Source organism: Biomphalaria glabrata, chromosome 6, assembly GCF_947242115.1.
Source record: "Biomphalaria glabrata chromosome 6, xgBioGlab47.1, whole genome shotgun sequence".
Classification (NCBI taxonomy): Eukaryota; Metazoa; Mollusca; class Gastropoda; family Planorbidae; genus Biomphalaria; species Biomphalaria glabrata.
The window spans coordinates 3,849,861-3,874,182 of record NC_074716.1 but is presented as its reverse complement, the minus strand read 5'-3'; the positions used below and the strand labels follow the sequence as shown (position 1 = coordinate 3,874,182).

Genomic DNA, 24,322 nt, shown 5'->3' with positions numbered 1-24,322 from the left:
AGCTCCGACTTCTGGGGTACTTAGGACTTACTGCAAGATGCAGTTTAAGCTCCGACTTCTGGGGCACTGAGAACTCACTGCAAGATGCAGTCTAAGCTAAGACTTCTGGGGCACTTAGGACTCACTGCAAGATGCAGTATAAGCTAAGACTCCTGGGGCACTGAGAACTCACTGCAAGATGCAGTCTAAGCTAAGACTTCTGGGGCACTTAGGACTCACTGCAAGATGCAGTATAAGCTAAGACTCCTGGGACGCTTAGGACTCACTGCAAGATGCAGTTTAAGCTCCGACTTCTGGGGCACTGAGAACTCACTGCAAGATGCAGTATAAGCTAAGACTTCTGGGACGCTTAGGACTCACTGCAAGATGCAGTTTAAGCTCCGACTTCTGGGGCACTGAGAACTCACTGCAAGATGCAGTATAAGCTAAGACTCCTGGGACGCTTAGGACTCACTGCAAGATGCAGTCTAAGCTCTGACTTCTGTGGTACTTAGGACTCAATGCAAAACTCAGTTGAAACTCTGAATCCTGGAGTACTTAGGACTCACTGCATGATTCAGTCTAAGCTCCTGGGGCACTTACTTCTTGGCCAAGAATATTCTTCATAGTGTCAGAAAAAGTCCTAACTAAAAAAGTTGGTAGGACAACTTATGGGTATTTTACTAAAAGGCTTGATCTACGCAGCAAAGAGTGGAGAGCCTTTGTCTCGCGCATCGTCACAACACTTCCACCATTTGAATACAATACTAGATGAACAATTACAAAGTGTTAGGTAGAGCTGTGTCTCTGTGTATGTGTATCTCTGTGTATGTGTATCTCTGTGTATGTGTATCTCTGTGTATGTGTATCTGTGTGTATGTGTATCTGTGTGTATGTGTATCTGTGTGTATGTGTATCTGTGTGTATGTATATCTGTGTATGTGTCTCTGTGTATGTGTATCTGTGTGCATGTGAATGATTGAGAGATCATATCAAACATCTTTAATCATTAAACATCATTAATCTTATCGGACACTAGACATTCTGAGATAAAACTAACCTGACCGGATGCAGTGAGCTAGAGTCCCGCCCAAACTCGTCTTCCGGTTTTTCACCTTATCAAAGATGGCCTGGGTCAGATGCTTGCGGAGCAAGCAACGACTTTCAGTGGCAGACGTCAATTTTTGATACAGCTGCTCCGCTTCGGTCACGTGGGCTGGTGTCTCCGGAGCAGGGGCGGCGGTTTCAGCTGCTGGTGTAGTCACTGCCGTCTCTGTCGCAGGGGAAGAAGAGTTCTCGACCGGTGAGTTTTGACAGGCGTTTCCGGTTGCTTCTTTGGTTTCCGTCTCATTTTGGCTGACCGATGGTGCTTCGCTGTCTGACATTTCGACTTCTTAAAGCCTTGCTTAATCTACAGAATAATAATAATAATAATAATAATAATAATTTTATTTATAAAGCGCTGTTAACAAACAAAATGTAGGCTCAAGGCGCTGTAATAACATTACAAACACGACAATTGGAATCAAAAACTAATCTAAAAATGTTTTAAACAAGTAGGTCTTAATGTTCTTCTTAAAAGTGGTATAGCATGTTGTCTGTCTGAGATCAATGGGGAGTGAGTTCCAAACCGTTGGTCCGTGCACTGAAAAAGCCCGCAGACCGTAGCTTTTGAGGGAGAAACGTGGCACCACTAAAAGCGTTGAGTCCATTGAGCGCAGGGCTCTCTGTGGGACATATGGAGTAATCAGTTCGCTAAGGTACAAGGGCATCTCGTTGTTATATATACACTGATGACAAAGTGTGGCGACCTTGTAATCGATTCTCACTTTCACTGGAAGCCAATGGAGCGTGCGCAAGAGCGTAGTAGCAGAATCTTGTCTTGTTTTTCTAAGGACTATTCGTGCGGCGTTGTTCTGTATACTTTGAATATATGTACAAGTAAAGAAGAAGACTGTTACTAAACAGTTATACTAGCCTTAACCCTTAAAGTGCTGATTTGTTTTACAATGAGTGCAAACACTAGTCTGATGTTTAGAGGCTAAACTACCACACGCGTTTTAAGGGTTAATGCAACTCTAACATTACAATCTAATATATAAAGCGGAATGTAAGGTGTAAGTATCTAAGCATGTCCCGAATAAAAATCAAAACCGTTTGACCAATCTGGATAAAACTTCACATAGATGTTAACAACAGAGACTGCAATGTATGTCAGGTGTAATATCCCCCCTTACAATAGGAGGGCCCTAAAATGGACAAAACTTCCTAAATTGTATCTCAATTAAAGAATGAAACTTTTTTTTAAACAAATGGTTAAACCTGTTTTCACTGTATTTTATCTATGTATATATTTGCCTTGATAAATATATTAGACTACAGTTTATAGATGAAAAAAAAAAGTAATAAAAACAAGTACTAAAAAAATGTATTCTTTTTTAAAATCAATTCCTCCTTTACGAAGCTGTTTCTTGCAAGTGTATGTTCATTTCTACTAAAGTATGAACGTACATACTGACTGTATGTTCGTTCCTACTGACTGTATGTTCGTTCCTACTGACTGTATGTTCGTTTCTACTGACTGTATGTTCGTTCCTACTGACTGTATGTTCGTTCCTACTGACTGTATGTTCGTTCCTACTGACTGTATGTTCGTTCTTATATTGTGGGCTCTATTCTTCTATAACCTCAATCTTTACCTTAGTTCTTAACAAATCAAAACACATATACTCACGAATCACTTCACAGTTTACACACATACACACACACATACAAGCAAAACTTTTAATTACAAGTATGACACCTGTCGAGGTAGATCTTCCTGGAAGCTTTTTTTGTTTAATGCCTGGGAAGTAGGGGCTCGCAAGGAGAGGCGATGATGTCATGGACAAAGTTGTCAATGTCATGTGGTCAATGAAAACAACCCCGAGTTTCTGTCTCATGCTTTATTTACGATAGTCACGATTAAAGTTCGATTAAATAAGGTCAAGGACTCTATATTAAAGGAGTCCCTTGCCAAGTAAAAACGAAATGTTCCCATTCAGATCTTTCGATCTATAGAGGAGGAAAATGTAAAGCTCATCTGTTTCTAGGGCCGTCAGATATCGAGGGTGTCATGTGACCAGCACAAGAGTGTTTATACTAAGCATATAGTACAGCGGTTCTCAACCTTTTATACTCGGCGACCCCTTTTTACAACCCCCCACTCTGTTGCGACCCCTTCCACACACACACATGCAGCAATAGGAGAGTAGACAATAACAATCCATATTTTCGATGGTCTTAGGCGACCCCTGGTAAATCGTCAATCGACCCCCCAAGAGGGTCGCGACCAACAGGTTGAGAACCCCTGATATAGTAGAAGCAGTGGCGTAACATCCATGGCGCGATGGGGTCCAATAAACCCAGGCCCAAGACCATTAGGGGCCCACAACCTGTGACGTAACAACCATGGCAAGTGTTTCATTGCGTTTGGGACCATGGCTCATGGGCAATTTGGGACAACTTGAGCCCTTGGGGATGATTCTTTGTACTTCTATAAAGCCGATTTAAAACTAGTTGCACTTGGAATGCCTTTTTGGTAAATATACAAACTACTCGATTTTTTTTTGGCACACGCTAAATTTATCTTAAGGGGGGGGGGGCACCAATATATCCTATTCTTGAACCCGGGCCCGTGGGTAACTTGCTACGCCACTGAGAAGAAGCGACAAGCAACACAGAACAAGGAGTAATGGCAGCCATGAGCAAAGAATCGAGTTGCAGGTAAAAAGACACCGAACGGACAGAGAGGACACAAGAATCCTTGGGACTGTGTTTCTTTGGTCCACAGTTTACGTGGGAGTCATGTGGCCAGCACAACGACCAATTAGTATTTACTGCCAAGCTCAATTAGAGTCTTAGGTGGTGGATTCTTGGACGTGGGAAGGTTCTCCAAGGGGATTCGAACTCTCTACCCAACGCTTCTTATGCCAAGCGGTCTACTAACCAACCAGGCGATTTTTTTTTTACTTAGTGGGACTCTTAAAGACACCGAACAAAGACAGGAGTGCTCAGGGGTCCTGAGGGGTGTTCAGAGTGTGCTCCAGTAATTCTACTTGTACGGGGCCCTACAGATAGACAAATTTTATTCCTTGGGCATTTTTGTCTTGATATTTTATAATCACATGTAAAGAAACCAACACTTTTTTAGAGTTTAATCTATGTGGCCATTTTTTTGTTAATCAAGTAAATTTTCTTAAATACATCCTCCCGAATGTTTTATTTTCACTTCTGATCACATTGAGTTGAAAAAAACAAACGAAAAAATGGAAGAGGATATAGAATTTAAAATGAAGAAACTTCTTGGAAATAATGTCAACGTGACCCGACGCCTTAAATACTTCGTCCACAAGCCAAACGACAGACCTGAATTAGAAGTTCATTGGGAGTTATTGAACTTTTGAACTTTATAGAAAAGGGGAAGGGTGGCTAACGGAGATTTTTATCTAAGGCAAATAACTATAAATAGATATGTATTTGGTGTATCCGGCGTAAAGAAAATAGAAAGTTAATTAGCTATGTAATTTAGATGTCCATATTACGAAAGTATCAATGAATAATTGCACAAGTTTGTATTGCCCGCTGGCCGAATGAATAACATTGTTCGTTCAAGGATCTGACTTGTCAAAATCACTGGCTCGATACCCGTTTTAAACCAAACATTTTTATTTCAATTAATGTTATTTTATCTGTTATTATGTACTCCGTAGTTAGGCGCAGGCATTGTCTTTGTGAAACATGTATTTTTAAAATATTTTTTCTTGTTTAAAACTTTTTTTTTGTTTATATCACTTATTTGCTTTCATATTTCGAGAGCTTCCATCGGAAGTGTATGTATAACTGCTAAAACACACAGGAAATCCAATTTTTTTAAAGACTAATGGCTAATCTTCTTAAAAGTGGTGAGGGCTTGAAAGACTGAAATCTTTCCCTTTTTTACAGCTTCGATTGAACCCTTGTGGTTGTGGCAACTGCGTGTATGTTTCCATTTATAATGATCATGTGACTTTCTCGACCTGTCGAAGCGAGAGTCGGGAAGGTTGGAGGCAGGCGTAAAAAAAGTGGACACGATTTTACTTCCTCCTGTCGTGAGGTAAGTCGTCTGCCATGACGTCATCCATCATTCCCACGTGACTCAAAGATCTAGATCTAGCTAGTAATCCTTTATTGTGTAACCCGTACAACACATCAACTGTGTAGGATTGTTAATAGTCCCTTGATTCTTGCAAGTGCCAAAACAAAGGCCGTGCAAGAGTACATTTAGAACTAGATAGTCGAATAAGAAAGTCGAATTTCAAGTTCTTCTTCTGCGTTCTCATTATTATCAGATGACTAGACCAATATCTGAGAAGAACTGCGCAGTGGTTTCCAGATCAGGCAGCTATTCAAAAAGATTTATTTACTATTATTATAGCTTTTATATAGCGCTACTTTCATGCTTATAGCATGCTCAGAGCGCTTTTGGTCCAATCTCTTTTGTGGACCAGTTTGGGGGGCTTGAAAGACTGAAATCTTTCCCTTTTACAGCCTCGATTGAACCCTTGTGGTTGTGCATACTGCGTGCATGTTCCCATTTATAATAATCACGTGACTTTCTCGACCTGTCGAAGCGAGAGTCGGGAAGGTTGGAGGTGGAGTGGGGTATCTAGGAGTTGGTTTTCCGTGCTGCCTTTAGGCGCTCAGTAAACACAACTCTGCCCGAGTCGGGTGTCGAACCTCGAGCCCCCTACTAGGTAGCCAAGCCAAGCTAATTTCAAGCGCACTTGGCCTCTCGACCACGCTTCCCATTTAATATGAATGTTGTTGTTGTTGTTTGTTTGTTTTTTGGGTTGGGGGTGAGGGCAGTGTCTTGTATGGTTCCCTGGATTGTGAATGGCGCAGTAGGCATTCTCAGTGGACACTCCAAAAGAGCTAATTTCACTAATCCAAACTTTAAGCTTCCGGAACACGAGTTGTTAAAAATGTGTACGTTAATTGTGACTTTGTAGCTTATTGTAGTGTTAAAGTAGATGTTAAATACATTTGAGAAGTCAACAGATCATGAGTGGTGCCCCTTCTTCAGACTAAGAAATAGGCGGTGGTGAAGGTGAACCATTAGAGTAGTTACACCAAGACAGGAAATACGACAAGTTTAGAGATCAGTCTAGAGAAGATAAGTTCAGAGAAGACAAGTTTAGAGACAAGTTTAGATTCTAGAGACAAGTTTAGAGACGACAAGTTTAGATTCTAGAGACAAGTTTAGAGACAAGTTTAAAGACAAGTATAGAGACAAGTTTAGATTCTAGAGACAAGTTTAGAGACAAGTTTAAAGACAAGTTTAAATACAAGTATAGAGACACGTTTAGATTCTAGAGACAAGTTTAGAGACGACAAGTTTAGAGACAAGTTTAAAGACAAGTTTAAAGACAAGTTTAAAGACAAGTATAGAGACAAGTTTAGATTCTAGAGACAAGTTTAGAGACAAGTTTAAAGACAAGTTTAAAGACAAGTATAGAGACAAGTTTAGAGACAAGTTTAAAGACAAGTTTAGAGACAAGTTTAGAGGCGCTATGAAAGTGGGACTATCTGCTGACTAACAATACTAAAGCCTTAGTCTACCGGACCTGTGTGATGAGCACTTTGCGGAATGAACGGAAGTGAAACATGGTCAACCTACTCATGGCAGGAAAAAAAATTGAATGTCTTCTACCTCCGATGCCTAAGGCGGATCTTTAAAATAAGGTGGCAAGATAGGATAACCAATGAGGAAGTGCTACGAAGAGCAGGATGCCAGGACATCCGCTGTGTAATCAGCAGCAGACGCCTTGCCTGGCTTGGCCATGTTCGCTGAATGCCAGCAGGTCGACTTCTACAAGGCATTCTGTATGGCGATCTAATAGTAGGCAGGAGAGCCGCTGGTCGCCCACTTTTACGTTATACGGATGTATGCAAACGCGACATAAAGCTCTTCAAAATCCACACCAGCAGCTGGGAAAAGGTGGCACTGGACAGATCCACAAAGAGAGAGAGCATAAAGGAAGGGTCACGGATTGCAGATGTCATACACTACAGAAGCAGAAAGAAGGGTGAAAATGCAACGGTGCCAGGTGATTATATATGCCCACCTGTGACCGTGGCTGTGTATCAAGGATTGACCTCTTTAGTCACACAAGAAGTTGCAAAGGGAAAAGATTATCTCTTGAGACTTAAAATGCCACAGAAATCTAGTTGCCCAAAAAACGACATTTTCAGCTTGTAAATTATTCATAGTCTTCTTCATTGTAGGAGAGCATCTGAGAAGCCCAGCAGTACGGACTCGATGAATTTTAAGTGATCTTAGTCGGAGCACAATACTAGGCATGACGTTTCTTGAGATTTGGATGACACAATGTCCATTTTTAGTTTCTTTTTTTTTCTCTATTATTGTCTTCATTTCTTGAGGATAGAGAGGGATGTTCAATTGCTTATTAATTCTCCCACTATTTCGTCAGCACGTCTGTTGTTTTTTTTCGTTGTCTTTTATTTGAAAGTGTGCGCTAGGATTTATTGATTCATTGCTATTGTTGTTAAGCTCTACAAGATCTGTTCTGAGATTTTACATGTTGGAGGAAGTTGTTTTAGGCTTTGGGGTAATATTTTTACAAAGCTTCTATCAATTCACTCTGTCTGTCTGGTAAAAAGTTTGTACATGTTATTTCTCCTATACCCAATCTCGGATCAAGCTGAAATCAAGCTATCAAGTGAGATTCATAACAAACGAATATTCACATTTGACTAGAGTAACACCTTTAGTAAAATCACTAAATTTAGAAAGCATTCAGGACAGAAGGCTCAAAAGTAAAGTAGCAATTATACATAAAACACTGAACCATAATCTTCAAATACAAAAACAAAATGTAATAAAATACTCTGAAAGACACAAAGATAAAGGCACATTCCTCGTCCCATATGCTAGGACAAATTTGTACAAATACTCCTTCTTCCCTAGTGCTATTAGAGCATGGAATGGGTTGCCTGAGCTAGCCAGAAAAAAACAGTGACTTGGCAGAATTTAAGTCATTGGTTAATATGCATGACTAATGCATGACGCGTAGGACGTAATCATCTTCTTTTTTTGAAGTAACGTCTGTATTATATAAGATAAGATAAGATTTACTTTCCATGACAACACAAGAATCAATTTTTAAAAATAAGCAAATTAGTTAATTAACTCTATTGGTAATTAATTATTTTGTTTGGTATCTCGTACAAGGGAAATACTGAAGCTTGGGTTTGAAAAAAAGAAACTTACAAGGAAGTATATTACAGTGTCAAGGTTGTAAGAAAATAATGATACCAGAGAAACCGAATGTGATTATCTGTTTACTACAGTCATGAGGAGAGTTTACCTATTTATATAAGCTTCGGCTTACGAGGGTATTATGAGGACTCCACAACAACCCACATCATTCCGAAGACATGTCTAGATTTATATTTATATTTATGTGTACAGGAGGAGAGTTTACCTATTTATATAAGCTTCGGCTTACGAGGGTATTATGAGGACTCCACAACAACCCACATCATTCCGAAGACATGTCTAGATTTATATTTATATTTATGTGTACAGGAGGAGAGTTTACCTATTTATATAAGCTTCGGCTTACGAGGGAATTATGAGGACTCCACAACAACCCACATCATTCCGAAGACATGTCTAGATTTATATTTATATTTATGTGTACAGGAGGAGAGTTTACCTATTTATATAAGCTTCGGCTTACGAGGGTATTATGAGGACTCCACAACAACCCACATCATTCCGAAGACATGTCTAGATTTATATTTATATTTATGTGTACAGGAGGAGAGTTTACCTATTTATATAAGCTTCGGCTTACGAGGGTATTATGAGGACTCCACAACAACCCACATCATTCCGAAGACCTGATCATGTTTAGATTTTAAAACACAAAATTTGGTTTCTAAACAAAGCCCACAGTCACTTTAAGCATTCTCCCTTTTCAACTTTGTAAGCCTGATTGCATCGAAAACGTATGGCTTAAAGACATTACTTCAAAGTAGAAGAGAGTTACGACCTATGCAGATACATGTGTTAATCTCGTCATGCAGGTGAAGTCATTGGTTCTCCTGGCTGATTCAGGCAAACGCGATATCCAAAAGAGTCGACCTGTCAAAAATATCAAAACATAGATTGTTTAAAATTTTTGTTTTTGTTGGTTGTTTTTCTTCCAATCACTAAGTTTTGTTTTTGGTATTTGTAATAGTCTGAAATAGCGTTTATATGACATAGTGTTTGACTGCTGAATGGACATTTTGGAAGCCAAGGCATGGAGGAAACTAACATTTACTATTTCAAAACTCCAATTTAACTCTTTCTCTCCTAATTGACGATACCATCGTTGATTTGACCTCATTAAATTATTTTAAAAAGTTTGATTTTATAAACTTAAATTTGTGTTATATAAAAAGAGCATGCATTCCCCTATAATTCTATACCAAATACAACATTTTCTGATAACAAACAACAAAGCTATTGAAGCCCAATCATTACAGGGGAGTGAAATAGTAATGAGCAAAATGAAGAATTCTGTCGAAACGTGGAAAAATAATAACGGAGAGAAAGAGTTAAGCGGGCGAGTGGTTTTTGTGCAGGCCATACGTCAATCTTTTTACCTTAGGTCAAACAAATATTTAACTTTATCACTCTACATGCTTTATAGCCTTCTTGATAAACAATTAATACGTGATGCATAATCAAGACGTAATCAAGACATAATCAAGGCTTAAGAGTGGAGAGATTTGGTTACGAAAACTGTCACCACCTGCGCCTTGTTGTTACCGGGCGTTGACTAGTAACACCAAACTGCTGGTAGACAATTCAACCGTTGTAGGCTTAATATATTCTAACTATTAAAGCTTAAAATAACTTGGATAGCTTCGTTTTGTGAACAGTACTAAATATAAATTTATTTCTAATATAAACAAAATCAACTTCTGATAAATGAAATAAATGCAGTAGACTTTAGTAATAATATCCTTTTAACAAAATCTAACTCACTACAGTAACACAACGTTTCAGTCTCACGTTTTGGAGTCGTCTCCCCCCTCACTAAAACCAAATGATAATAATGCCACCTATGTTGCATCATTCACAACCAACCAATCGCTAAACCTCTTCCCAACGTCACCATAGGAACACACACATACACACTCCATACCCCCCCCCAACCACGAAAGTCAAGTGAGATGAAGAGATGCAAAAAAAATTCTTGCATTTCAATACAAACGTTCTTATAACCACTTTTAAACAATACATTTTTAAAAAGTACCCCTTTCAGACCTTCTGGTCTATAGTCTGACCTTATGACCACAATTAAACCAAAAAACTAAAAAAAAAAACAACTTTGCTGCCTCATTGAGGTCTACTTCAACATAAGTATTTATGTTATTAACCGCGTTCCTGTGACTTCCTTTGGAAACTTTGTATCATATTTCAGCCAATGAACAAAGTTCTAGACCTAGTCCTCGCCGGAACTTGAGTTTCGCTTTATTTTCTCCGCACAATTCTCTCAATAGAAATCTCTCCTAGTGTTGCTCTTATATGCTACGCATTGTTCTCTTATTGGATTTCTAAGAAAGAGAGAGAGAACGTATGAGAGAGAGAGAGCGAGCTATAGAAAGAAAGGTAGAGAGAGAGGAAAGAGAGAGCTAGAGAGAGAGAGAGTAAGAGAGGGCTAGAGAGAGAGAGATAAAGAGAGAGAGAGAGAGCTAGACAGAGAGAGTAAGAGAGATCGCTAATGTTTTCTTTGACAGAGAGCTATATAAAGAGAGAGAGAGGAGAGATCTAGAGGGAGAGAGCGAGGAAGAGTGGGGGAGAAAGATAGAAGCAGAGAGAGAGTGGAGTGAAAGGAGCGAAATAGAGAGAGAGAGAGAGCGAAACAGAAAGAGACATAGAGGGAGACAGAGAGATAGAAAGGGGAGAACTAGTGAGAGAACGAGAGAGAGAACAAGAGAGAGAAAGAGGGTGGGAGGGAGATTATGAGAGAGAACATAGTGAATGGGAGAGAGAACATAGTGAGTGGGAGAGAGAACATAGTGAATTGGAGAGAGAACATAGTGAGTGGGAGAGAGAACATAGTGAGTGGGAGAGAGAACATAGTGAGTGGGAGAGAGAACATAGTGAGTGGGAGAGAGAACATAGTGAATGGGAGAGAGAACATAGTGAGTGAGAGAGAGAACATAGTGAGTGGGAGAGAGAACATAGTGAGAGGGAGAGAGAACATAGTGAATGGGAGAGAGAACATAGTGAGTGGGAGAGAGAACATAGTGAATGGGAGAGAGAACATAGTGAATGGGAGAGAGAACATAGTGAGTGGGAGAGAGAACATAGTGAGTGGGAGAGAGAACATAGTGAGTGGGAGAGAGAACATAGTGAGTGGGAGAGAGAACATAGTGAGTGGGAGAGAGAACATAGTGAGTGAGAGAGAGAGAGATGTGGGGTAAAGAAGGAGGTATGACAAGAAAGAGAGAGAGAAAGATTATCGTCTTATCTATAAGTTAATATCACATGTTCTTGTGGCCCATAGGGGCGAGCTATAAAACCATCACATAAACTTTGCAGCGCCGCCGCTGAAAGTACACCGTGACCCAAAGAGCAGTTTTAAAAAAAAATATATGAACTATGATAATGGAAAAAGATTACAGGTTGCTGGACACAGTGAGAGAGGGAGGGGGGATTAGGAAAGATAACTAAATCGATTGGCTAGCGAGAGAGTCTGGTTTGGCACTAAGAGCATAAATAACAAGAGAGGAAACTACACAACATTTTCAACCTCCGGTGTCAAGATTACATGGCTGTGTACTGATATCATCCAAATGTAGTTTTCGTTTATCATTGTCCACGGCTGCCCATCTCATGATGACATTTATCATTGTTATAAAACATGTCACCTGTAGCGATCATGGGATTATCAAATATTCCAATTTTTAATTGAGTATGTCTACATTAGTATTTGAGAACGCTAAAAGCATGAAACAGCGCTAAACTAAAACAATTGGTAAACATATTTCTAATCGCACAGATTTATTATTGCGGGTCTAGAACTCTAGATACTAGATCTATAACAAATTTAATTAAATGATTGATCCAAACGTATTAATACAATTACACTTCGTATAATCTTTTTTTTAAAGTATTTTTTTTTATTGTTTTCCATGTGACCAATAGTATTTTTTAAGCACTATTTTATGCTTTTAGCTTTCTTAATTTAGTTTCGCTACTTATCTTCAACTAATGCCAGGTACCCATTAGACATAGGTGGACTTGGAGGCGCCCTAAAAATCCCAAAATTAAAAATCCCAGTCTTCACCACGATTCGAACCCAGGACCCTCCGGAATGGAAGCCTAGCGCCCTAGTACTCAGCCACCGCGCCTCAACATTGTAAACAAGGTTACACTTATCTCTCAGTGCAATGAAACATGATTGAAGAGCCTGTTGGATGATATATACCCCATTTTTTTTTTTTTTCATTTCATTTCTGAACCAGTTTGTACATAAATAAATAAAATAATTACAAAACAATCGAGCTCTACAAAGCTGTCACGTGAGCTGTCAGAACGAGACTCAACACACTCTGAAAAAAAAAAAAAAACAGTTTCAATGTTTGCAATATTACTAAGGTCAAAAGACCTGAGCGTTGATAAAGGACAGACGGACAGGCGAAGGCTCTGATATTAACGAGATATAAATGTTTGAATAGGTTTTGTCTAACCTGATAGTGGCCAGGACACATTGCACTGCAAACCAGTGGCAGTGACGAGCACTGTCGACTTACTTTCGGGTGAGCTGACACGAAGTGTAGGGATGAACCAAAACTGGTCTTACTCTGCGGTTGGGAACATTTTTATTGGCACTTTCTGTTCATGAACATTCTCTCTCTCTCTCTCTGTCTCTCTCTGTCTCTCTCTATCTCTCATTTTCTACCAGTTTTCTCTAAATCTTTATTTCATCATCTTCATTTCCCTTCTCTTTCTCTCTCTCTCTTTCCCTCCTTCTCTTTGTCTCCCTCGTTCTATCTCTCTCTTTCATTCTCTCTCTTTCTCCCTTTCTCTCTCTCTTTCTCTCTCTTTCATTCTCTCTCTTTCTCCCTTTCTCTCTCTCTTTCTCTCTCTCTCTCTTTCTCTCTCTCTCTTTCTCTTTCCCTCCTTCTCTTTGTCTCCCTCTTTCTCTCTCTTTCATTCTCTCTCTTTCTCCCTTTCGCTCTCTCTTTCTCTTTCCCTCCTTCTCTTTGTCTCCCTCTTTCTCTCTCTTTCATTCTCTCTCTTTCTCCATTTCTCTCTCTCTCTTTCTCTTTCCCTCCTTCTCTTTGTCTCCCTCTTTCTCTCTCTTTCATTCTCTCTCTTTCTCCATTTCTCTCTCTCTTTCTCTCTCTCTTTCTCTTTCTCTCCTTCTCTTTGTCTCCCTCTTTCTCTCTCTTTCATTCTCTCTCTTTCTCCATTTCTCTCTCTCTTTCTCTTTCTCTCCTTCTCTTTGTCTCCCTCTTTCTATCTCTCTCTTCCATCTGTAATAGTCACACTAAACCAACATGAGCTTCAATAAACACAATGATCTTATTAGTCTCTATTTATGCTCTTTACTCCAGCCACTTGTTCTCTAAACTGACTTTCTTTTACACACAGTCCTGACACACTGCTGTTCACTCAACCATGTACACTCAAGGTCCACTGGTCATTTCATACACAGACACACACTACCAGCCACTCAAAACACATACACTTACTATCCGACATTCTCTCTCTCTCTCTCTCTCTGTCTATCTCTTTCTATCTTGGATTCTCTCAAGTTCTCTCTTTCCTCATTCCTTCTCTCTCTTTCCTCTCTCTTACGCTATAGACATTATGTATTGATGCTTATATTGAACTATAACATGGACGATTGACCCAAGAAAATATTTTATAATACGTTTGTCAAAAAGACTATTCCTCCTTTATTACAGTTGACAAGAGTAACACCTTTAGTAAAATCTCTAAATTTAGAAAGCCTTCAAGATAGAAGACACAAAAGTAAAGAAGAAATTATGCATAAAACACTGAACCATAATCTTCAAATACAAAAACAAAATGTAATCAAATACTAAGAAAGACACAAAGATAAAATACCATACATTGACCCATATGCTAGGACACATTTGTACAAATGCTCCTTCTTCCCTAGTGCTATTGGAGCATAGAATGGGTTGCCTTAGTCAGCCAGGAAAACCAATGACTTAATTTTATTTAAGTCATTGATCATCATGCAATACTAGATTGACATAGGATTACGCGTAGGACGTAATCATCTTCTTTGAAATAACTTCTACATTTTTATAAGATAAGATTTATACAATGGAAATAACTTCTGTATATTTATAAGATAAGATTTGTACAATGGACAATTGTGTATCCCGACCCATATTGTATCCCTTCCCTTTACCCAAAAAGATTCCTGGTTAAGCGAATTTATAAATCTACTTGACTAGATAGGCCCTAGATCTAGAATTAGCAGAGCGTGCGCAAAAAGTTCCTGAACCATAGACTTATATATATTAAATCTAGACTGGACATGGAGATCTTTTAACACTACAAAAAATGGGAAATTTTTTTAAAAAGTTGAAACAAGGCGTTGTTTGTAAAGTAGTTATAAGAAGTAAAGTTGTTTTTTTTAACCCTAACCTATGTAACATATAATTTAATGTTTAGATCTAGATCTAGTAATTGAACATCAAAAATCAGAGTACTCTCGTCTCATAATTATTATTTTGCAATTTTTAGATACATAATCTAGAGAGATCTATTTAAATGTACATAAGATGATTAAAATCAACAGACATGAACTATTTCGATCTAGGATTTTTGAAACATCATCTCAATGGAAACTAACAGGAAATGGCTTTGTTTCTTATATTGGCGAGAATATATAGTTCTGTGATCAATAGCCCATTCTAAAGAAAATCCGAGAAATGATTTTGCATTATTTCTAAACTTTGAAAACTAAAGATCATTACTTTTCTAAGACAGAAAAGATTGATTGGGGCGTTTTCCTTACAGCTTGAACAAGAGTTAGTACATAAAAAATATATATGCAGTCCGCATGCCAGACAATCGCCTTCCAAAGCGACTTCTGTACGGGCAGTTGTGTGCAGGAAAGCGCTCCCAGGGAGGCCAACACAAACGCTACAAAGGCACTCTCAAGAGCTCCTTCAGGGAATGCGATATCGACATTCACAGCTGGTAAGCACTAGCTCTCGATCGCTCCTCATGGCGAGAAGCTGTGAGTCTCGTAGTCTCAAGATTTCCAGGGGAAAGAGCGCCGAACCAACAAAAAGCTGAGAGAAGAAGCAGGCCTATCTGCAACTGACCTAACCCACCCGTGCCACGTATGCGGCCGGCTTTTGAGAGCGAGGATTGGACTTTACAGTCATCTTCGAGTCCATAGGAAATGAGTAATGTGTTCATCTTCGATCACGAAATAGGATATATATATATATATATATATATATATATATATATATATATATATATATATATACAGGTCTATGAATCGATCAGTCGTGGATAAGAATCTGTTTCCGATTTCCAGTCTAGATATAATATATATAAGTCTATGTCCTGAACATTAATTTTTTAAACTCTTTAATGACTAGGGTCTACATGCGGAAATATCCGAAGACGTAGTCTCTACAAGATAAAGCTTTCCTTAACCTTTAGCCAAATTTAAATTAATATTTTTTTTTACTTTGAAAAATTGTACAAACTAAAGTTTTCCCACTGTGGCCAACGAGCTAGTAATTCTTTTATTAACAAAATACATCAACTGTCAAAGCTCCTTTATCCCACTTTCGGTCAGAGTGCTACAAGATCAGCTGTCGTCATCGAGAAGTACATAGAAGTCTAATTCATAAAGCGCTTGTTGTGTCTATGTGTTTCGTGTGTGAATGTTGCTCGTATTTGCATCTATATTGTTATTGTTACAGCAGTTATGCTGAGGTGGTCAATTGTAGTCAAACTGAATTTCCATTAGATTGGATAAAAATGATGTTACTGAATTTCCATTAGATTGGATAAAAATGATGTTATCTTATCTTCTAGGAAAATCGTTAGGGTCTTTTTCGAGAACCGCGTCCACTTATGTATGTGGTTCTCAACCTTTTATGCTCGGCGACCCCTTTTACAATCCCCAACTCTGCCGCGACCCCCCCCCCCCCACTCACACACACACACATACAGCAATAGAAGAATAGACAAAATAATCCATGTTTTCGATGGTCGTAAGCGACCCCTGGCAAATCGTCAATCGACTCCCAAAGGGGTCGCGACCCACAGGTTGAGAACCCTTGACTTATGTGGTTTTAACTTTTTGGAAATGCAATCGTGGGACCTGCATTAGAGGAATAGGAATAATATAGAGAGGTGAAAATGATTGGTGGATTATTGTTTGGCTGTATAAATTGTAAAGGGGGGGGGGGATAGATCCAGAAAGTTACTTTAGTCAATCTTCTAGTCGCCGACGTTATGAATATTTTAATAATCTGCTCAGTTATTGCAACATAATAGCAATAGAAATAACATAATGGGAAAAAAATGACATATTTCGCAATACTTTTTTATATATATATATATTAAACTTTAAAAAAATATTTTCATGTAAAAACAAAACATTATCATGTCAACTTTTTTTGTTTAGCTGTTATTATTTCCCTTTGCTCTGTTTATTCTCGTGCTACTTGGTATCTGCCATTCTATACTGTTGCCAAGGTAACATAACGCCGGTAGTAATTCATATCAGGATTACGACATGCTACAGGAGTCATCACTCTTTTTAATGTCAACAAAAAAATGAAGCGATAATCTCCCCTTCTTTGGTTTTCAACTTTCATTTCTATGTCCTTTGTAGAATAAACTGCTGTTATACAGACGAAAGGATAATTTTTCCACTTAAAGTTAATTTTTCACTTTTGAAAAATGTCACATTCAATTGGAAATATAACTCGTGAGTTAGCTTACTAAAGGGCTGCAACCTCTGACACTATTGGAAATGCATTTTTTTCGTTCGCTGTATGCAATTTAAAAAACAAACAAACGCAAAATAGAAAAAATCCATTAAAAAAACAGCTTACTAAAGTGGAGTAACTCCATACTTACAATCATATCTCTCAATAATATAAGTATAATATTTATTTTCCTTTTTCTATATCAAACCAAATAATTAATTACCAATAATAAATTGAATTATTCAATTAATTTCATTGATTCAAGTTATGTTAGTTATACATACACACGGTGCAAAGTTCCAACGATCTGAGCGTTGGTGTGGGAGAAAAAACGTGTACAATTATTTAAGAGAACAGAACCCGAATTATTTTACCATAGCTATGAGTAGTGGAGGATTAAGTTCCCTTATGGTATCAAACATATTAATAACCAGTAATTAATTCATTGTTTAATTTTTTATTGATTCTTGTACTGTCTAAGCGGCCCAGCTCGTCGACACCTTTTTACAATCCCCCATTCTGCCGCGACCCCCCCCTAACACACACAGCAATAGAAGAATAGACAATGACAATCCATCATTTCGATGGTCTTAGGCGACCCCTGGTAAATCGTCAATCGACCCCCAAGGGGGTCGCGAGCCACAGGTTGAGAACCCCTGCTCTAGAAGATAAGATAAGATCATTTTTATTGGTGCAATCTAATGGAAATTAAGTTTGACTACGATTGACCACCTCAGCGTAACTACTGTACAATAACAATATAGATGCAAATACGAGCAGCATTCACACAGGAAACACGTACACACTCACAACCCTCCTGTACGGCTCTGAGACATGGACACTTTACAGGAAAAGAAAATCTAAATCGACCACCTGTTTTGCTTGCCATGGCAAAATAAGTAGGTCACAGCTGGGACTGCGCAGCCACGGGAAATACTGCATTCCTCACTAATCTTCGGACTCGAAACTAGCCTTATTATTATATAATAGTAATGGCAATGTCTTACAAAACCGTAGATTAAGGATGAGTTCAGTGTTCCACATGACTATGCAAAGCCAGTTGCGACCTACCCATGTTTCCGAATCTGATGTAGAGGTAAGCATGTACATATTAACATTAAACATTTTACGTAGATTCGTGTTAAAAGAAATGTCGCAACCTAAGACTCAGTAGTTGCGAAACAAAAAGTATAAGACAAGCCACAGGGTATGACGACGAGTTTGTGTGTGGCACAAACTCCCCTTATTGTCGTACTTCTTTTTTTATTGTCAAAAATTATATATGAACAACTTTGACCTTGTTCGCATCTTTTGCTTGTAGTAAGGGAGCTAAGCGTCTTACTGCTACTTTATATATTATTCTCATTTTAATCAAGAATTACGATTAACAAGTATAATAAAAGCTAATATTAATATTTATTATGCTTCTTCAAGTGACGAATAAACTCATACATTTCGAACTGGGTCCCGGATTCGAATCTCCTTGAAGACTGGGATTTTGAATTTCGGGATTTTTAAGGCGAACCTGAGCCCACTGAATTCTAATGGGTACCTGACTTTAGTTGGGGAAAGTAAGGGCGGTTGGTCGTTGTGCTGGTCACATGACACCCTGCTCGTTAAACAGATGGCCAAACTAGAGTAACTTCTTTGTGAACGATATTTTACTGGGCCTATATTACAGTATAAACAAACTGAACTTTAAATAGAATAAAATCAATGTAGTAGACTTGGTAGACTTAGAAATGATTATTTAAAAAGGTATTCTGAACAAAATCGAACTCACTACAATAACACTTCAGTCTCACGTTCTGGAGTCGTCTGTCCCAGCTAAGACCGCTGACGACAATGCCGCGTATCATTCACAACCAATCGCTAACCTCTTCCCACCAGCATCATAGAAACACATGCACACACACATACACACTATAACACCAGCGAATACTAATAAATAAACCGAGAAATAGTTTAAAAAAAAAAACAAAAAAACACCAAGTTAAATTTTATTAGTTTTTAGACAAACCAGAGTCCGGGAAGAATTGGGTCAATGACTGGACAGTATCATTGGAGTTTTGATGTTTACGCGCCAGCTTTTAGGTACCAGGTAGGAACAAGCCCTTCTTTTTACTTGCTCTTGAAACGCCCCTGAGTGTAAACAATTTATCCTGACAGAGAAGGTCGGATCTAATGGCTGGCAACTTCACCCCTCCCCCCTTCACTTTCGTTATTCCTTCCCCCCAAGTCCAGGGAGTAGCCCGCTGTTACTTTTTTTTTTTCGGGTGCTGATCTGTTAGTGCAATGAGTGGAAAGGTGGCAGTTGAGAGCGTCTCTGGAGCAAGGCAGGGGTGGAAATATGGCGGCAGTAAGGTAACAACGGAACTATGACCTTCCCGAAGTCCTTTGTTTAAACCCATTTTCCACGTCTTCTTCCACCCAGATCCCAATCACTGACCTAGATTCCACAGAAATCACACGATAAATACCCATAAACAATTGAATGACGAAAGAACATACATTTTCGCACGTGAATAAAAAAAAAATGTCGTAGTTTTCTGCGTCTATCTACGCCAACAATTGTCACGTGACTTTTTTCTTGAATGGAAATCAACAGTGAAACATGATCTGGCAGTCGATGAATGTAATATACAGTCTATGATGTATGCATAGTCGACGCGTGGCGCCGCTTCAGGTTGTTGAGTATGTGGGATTAAAAAGGTGTCAAATTATCAAGCGTCAACTGTAATCAAAACAAAACTGTAATACAATTGTAAACTGTAATCAAAACAAAACTGTAATACAATTTTAAACTAGAGTGTAGGTACAACAATAAGGCTTGACTTCGAGTCCGAAAGAGTGCTGTATTTCAGGTGGCTACGCAATCCCAGCTGCGACCTAGATATTTTGCCACAGTCAGAGCAGACATAACCGTTGTCCGGCGGTGGTCGATTTATGTGCTCTTATGAACTCCTAAATTACAACTGTATATCTCAATCATGTAAAATGTATTCCTTTTTTTTTCTATTGTTCAAAGATTCAATTTGATCCGAGAATGGGTGCGGGAGAACCTTTCACCAGACAGACAGACAGACAGAGTGATTTGATACACGCTTTGTAACAAACAAATAACAATGCAGAGTATAATGCTTGCTTTCAGAGTGTGTCTTAGTGTGTGTGTGTGAGTGTAATTTGTGTGTGTGTTTGTGTGTGACCGTTTTCTGTGCTTATGCGTGTTTGTGTGTGTGTGTATGTGCTTGTGTCTGCATGTGCGAGTGAACGCCATGACGAATCATTTCCCATTGATAGCAATCATGAAATCTGAACACATCCAGAGTTGGCAATAAATACTTTTTATTTCCTTTCGTTCAGTTCGTTTTGTTTCGTTCATTTCCAACCTCTGCTTTTACTTCTAGTTTTTTATAAAATTCTATTTCCTTGTATTTCTCAATGTTTTCAGATTGTTTTTCTCCTCAGTTGGTTGATCTCAGTATTCGTGAGGCTTTAAACAAAATTCCAGTAGCGTCTCTTTATTTCTTTGTATCGGAAATTAACTTGAGCAGACGTCAAATGCTTAAAATCGAATCTCTTGATCAATCTCAATACCGATATCGAATCCTGTTTGAGATGGGCTGGAACCCGTAAAAGTATATTCGATTCTATTACAAATTCAAAAGAAAATGATACGCCGCGAGATGTTTTAATGAAATCATGTATGTAATATAAAACAGACGGAATCGAATTTAAAGTGTAAGGAATAGGGTTTTCAACGCATGATTTAACTGCCTGGTCGTGCGTTAGGTGCGCTGGACAACCGTTCGGTCGTCTCGGGGTTCATAACCTGCTAAGTGCCACCCACGTGGGCTAGGATTAAAATGTCTTCAATATGAAGGAACATCCAAAACATGTAAAACAGTTTACAGCACATCAGTCTCTTTAATTGACCACTTTGGCCACTATGAAAATATACGCTAATAAAAACACATATAATATTCACACGTATTCATACTCAATAATATACACACATATAAACACATATAAACACATTAGAAACACATATACAAACATGGGGCAAGCTATACACACCCAAACTTAACAATCAGTGGCGTAGCTTCCATGGCGCGGAGAACCCGGGCCTAGGACCATTTTTTTTGCATTTTGGGCACATGGGTTGTGCTCAATTGGGGCCCACATGATCACCTGGGGATGACACTTTGCACTTTCGTAAAAAGCCGATTTAAAACTACTCGCAATGAAATGTCTTTCGGTCAATATACAGACCACTCGATTTTTTTGTCACGCACTAAATTAGTTTTATGGTGTGAGGAGGGGGAGAGGCCAAAAACATAGTTTTGAACCCGGGCCCACTGGTAACTAAGAGAGTGGAAGAGAGAAAGAAAAAGACAATAAAGAGAGAGAGAGAGATAGCGATAGTGTATGGGCATTATTTACGTTGATTTTTGAAAAGCAAAGCTTCATTGGAATATTTTAAAACTTTATCAGCTGTTTGTGTGCGTAGATATAGTCCTACTGTCCTACATGATTCAGTTTGAAAGCACATATTGATATTACGTCTGTTAGACATTCCTAACAAGACCTACTATCAACAGACAATATTCCCACAAACCCCCCTGCCAATACTATTAGTCCAATCATAAGTAACATTACTGTACAGCCCCTTCTCTATATTGTCACCGACCATTTTCTGTTCCCCCTGCTTGACACTGGACATTAACACATCGTTAATTATATCTATTGTCAAGCTGAACTTTGGCATATCATCAGCCACTTACCTGACACTAGATTATTTTTTTTTTCTACCTGGACAGAAATTTGACAATTTTAAGTTGCGTCAAACATTGACTGACAAACATGCAATTTATAGCCCACTGAACTGAGCTTCAAATCTCTCGGAGCTATTGTCTCAGATGAGGGAACAAAACTCGAACTATTGGCCCGAATAGCACAGTCCACAGCAGCCCTTTCAAAACTTAAAATAATATGGAAAGATAAGGGCTTAGCCCTAGGCACCAAAATCAGACTGAGATGCGCTCTCTGGTCATGGCCACATTTTTATATGCTTGCGAGTCGTGGACGTTGAATGCAGAGCTAGAGAGGAGGATCCTAGCAATGGAATTGAGATGCTACAGAAGGATCCTAGGCATCACATTCAAAGACCGCATCACAAACCAAGAAATCAGAGACAGGGTTACTGTAGCGATCGGAGCCCATGACGACCTGCTAACTATTGTAAAAAGACGAAAGCTTAAAACCTTTGGCCACATTACAAGATCTACGGGGCTCGCAAAGACCTTCCTTCGGGGAACAGTGCCAGGGAAAAGAAGAAGAGGCAGACAGAAAAAGCGATGGGAGGACAACATTAAAGAATGGACGTGCCTGCCATTGAGAGAGGTTCTAAACAAGGCAAAAAAAAAGGGAGGAATGGAGAAAGACGGTCGACAAATCTTGCCTGGTGCCCCAACCTGTCCATCAGACTAAGGGATAGGTAAAGGTAAAAGGAACTATACAATACATACAACTTAAAACTTATATTTAACAAGGCTTCGGGTCCGCAGAGTGATGAGGAGTGCAGTATATCACGTGACTACGCAGTCCCAGCTGTGATCTAGATATTTTGCCGCATTTAACGCAAACAAAACGGTTGTCTGCCGGAAGCCGGTTTAAGTTCGCTTTCCGCTGTCTAGGTCTATTCTCGGCAGTAGATTTCTCATTGGTTTCAAATGTAATTCCCGGGTTCATTGTAAGACATGTCCAGCTGTCTTTGCTTGGACACTACTGGTAGCAAGATGCTCTATTTTTATGTTTACAACTTACAATCATTGTCAGATCACCATTTATCTCTTCTTAGTGTAATACTGACTAATATTGGCTTTTAATTTAGTTCTCTATCTAAGACTTAATTTAACACCAGACTTAGCTTTCAAAACAACCCAGATACTAGCGGTTATCTCAAACACAACTAGAATCTATGAGTTTGTAAAACAACGACTATTTTAAAAGAAGTTCAGATATTTGTTCCGCCACAAACAAGATCCGGCATTATTTTTAATATAACTGGCGCCATTGTTTTCCGTATTCACTGCGTGTAGACAGTGAAAAGAGATTCAATAGTGAAAGAGATATAGCGAAAAAGAGAGAAGGGAGATGAAGTAGAAAAAGGAGAGAAAAAAATAATGAAAGAGAGAAAAAGAGAGTGATGGAGTGTATGCGAGAAGAAACAAAACAAAGAAAGAAAAACAGGATGAGGGAGATAAAAAAAAATAGAGAGAGAAAAAAAGAAAGAGAGAGAAAGAGAGAGAGAGAGAGAAGTAAAGACACAGAAAGAGAAGAAAGAGAAAGATATAGTGATAAATAAGAGCAAGAGAGAGAGAGAGAAAGAAAGATATAATGATAAATAAGAGAAATTGAGAAAGATATAATGATAAATAAGAGAAAGATAGAAAGATATAATGATAAATAAGACAAAGAGAGCAATATAGTGATAAAAAGAAAGAAAGAGAAAGAAAAATGATAAATAAGAGAAAGTGAGAGAGAGAGAGAGAAATATAATGATAGTAATAAATAAGAGAAAGAGAGAGAGAGAGAGAGAAAAGATAGTTATAAAAAAGAAAAAGAGATAGGAAAGATATAGTGATTTAAAAAAAGTGAAAAAGAGAGAAAGAAAGATATAATGATAAATAAAAGAAAGAGAGAAAGAGAAAAATTCAGTGATAAAAAAAGAGAGAAAGATACAGTGATAAAAGAGAGAGAGAGAGAATTAATGAGAATGTGGGAGCGCGACTGAGACTGGTGGAATGTAAGACCTCCCCCGAGTGACCAGAAACAGACACCGTTAGGTCAACAAGGCGCTGGCTGCCCTAATGATGAGCAGTGTCATCCCCCACGTCCCCTCCAGGCCCCTCGCTACAGCTTAGCAGTTTGTTTACCGGCCGGCTCGAGGTGTTTGGGGGCCTAATGCAAAGATGACAGCTGCTTGGCGGTCAAAGTAACGTTGGAGGGAGCGAGCTTAGATTGGTCACGGTGACTTCCAAACGAAGGCCAATGTCCAGCAGTCCCAGGTATTACTGACCCAAATAAAGTGCTGTACAACGCAATGTTTTCATTAATAAAACGCGCTGACATCTTCGTGTAAGTCATGGAAAGTTTGTTAGTATAACCAAACAGTACAGGAGTGGTTGGCCCAATCATCCCAGTGAAGTTCAGGGTTGGCAAAACTACACCATTGAAGTGTAGATTTGTTACGATAGATCAGCCGTTCTCAACCTTTTAAGCCCGGCGA

General features: G+C 38.8%; 1 protein-coding gene across 1 annotated transcript in view; it reads right to left on the bottom strand.

Moving 5' to 3' along the window:
- LOC106058362 (arginine kinase-like) overlaps window positions 1–24,322 on the bottom strand; it is a 123,420-nt gene that overhangs the window by 91,729 nt on the left and 7,369 nt on the right. Inside the window, exon 2 of the mRNA XM_056033397.1 lies at window positions 1,040–1,390. Within this exon, the coding sequence (XP_055889372.1) occupies window positions 1,040–1,364 (325 nt within the window). The 5' untranslated portion in view covers window positions 1,365–1,390. The remainder of the gene's footprint in view (window positions 1–1,039; window positions 1,391–24,322) is intronic.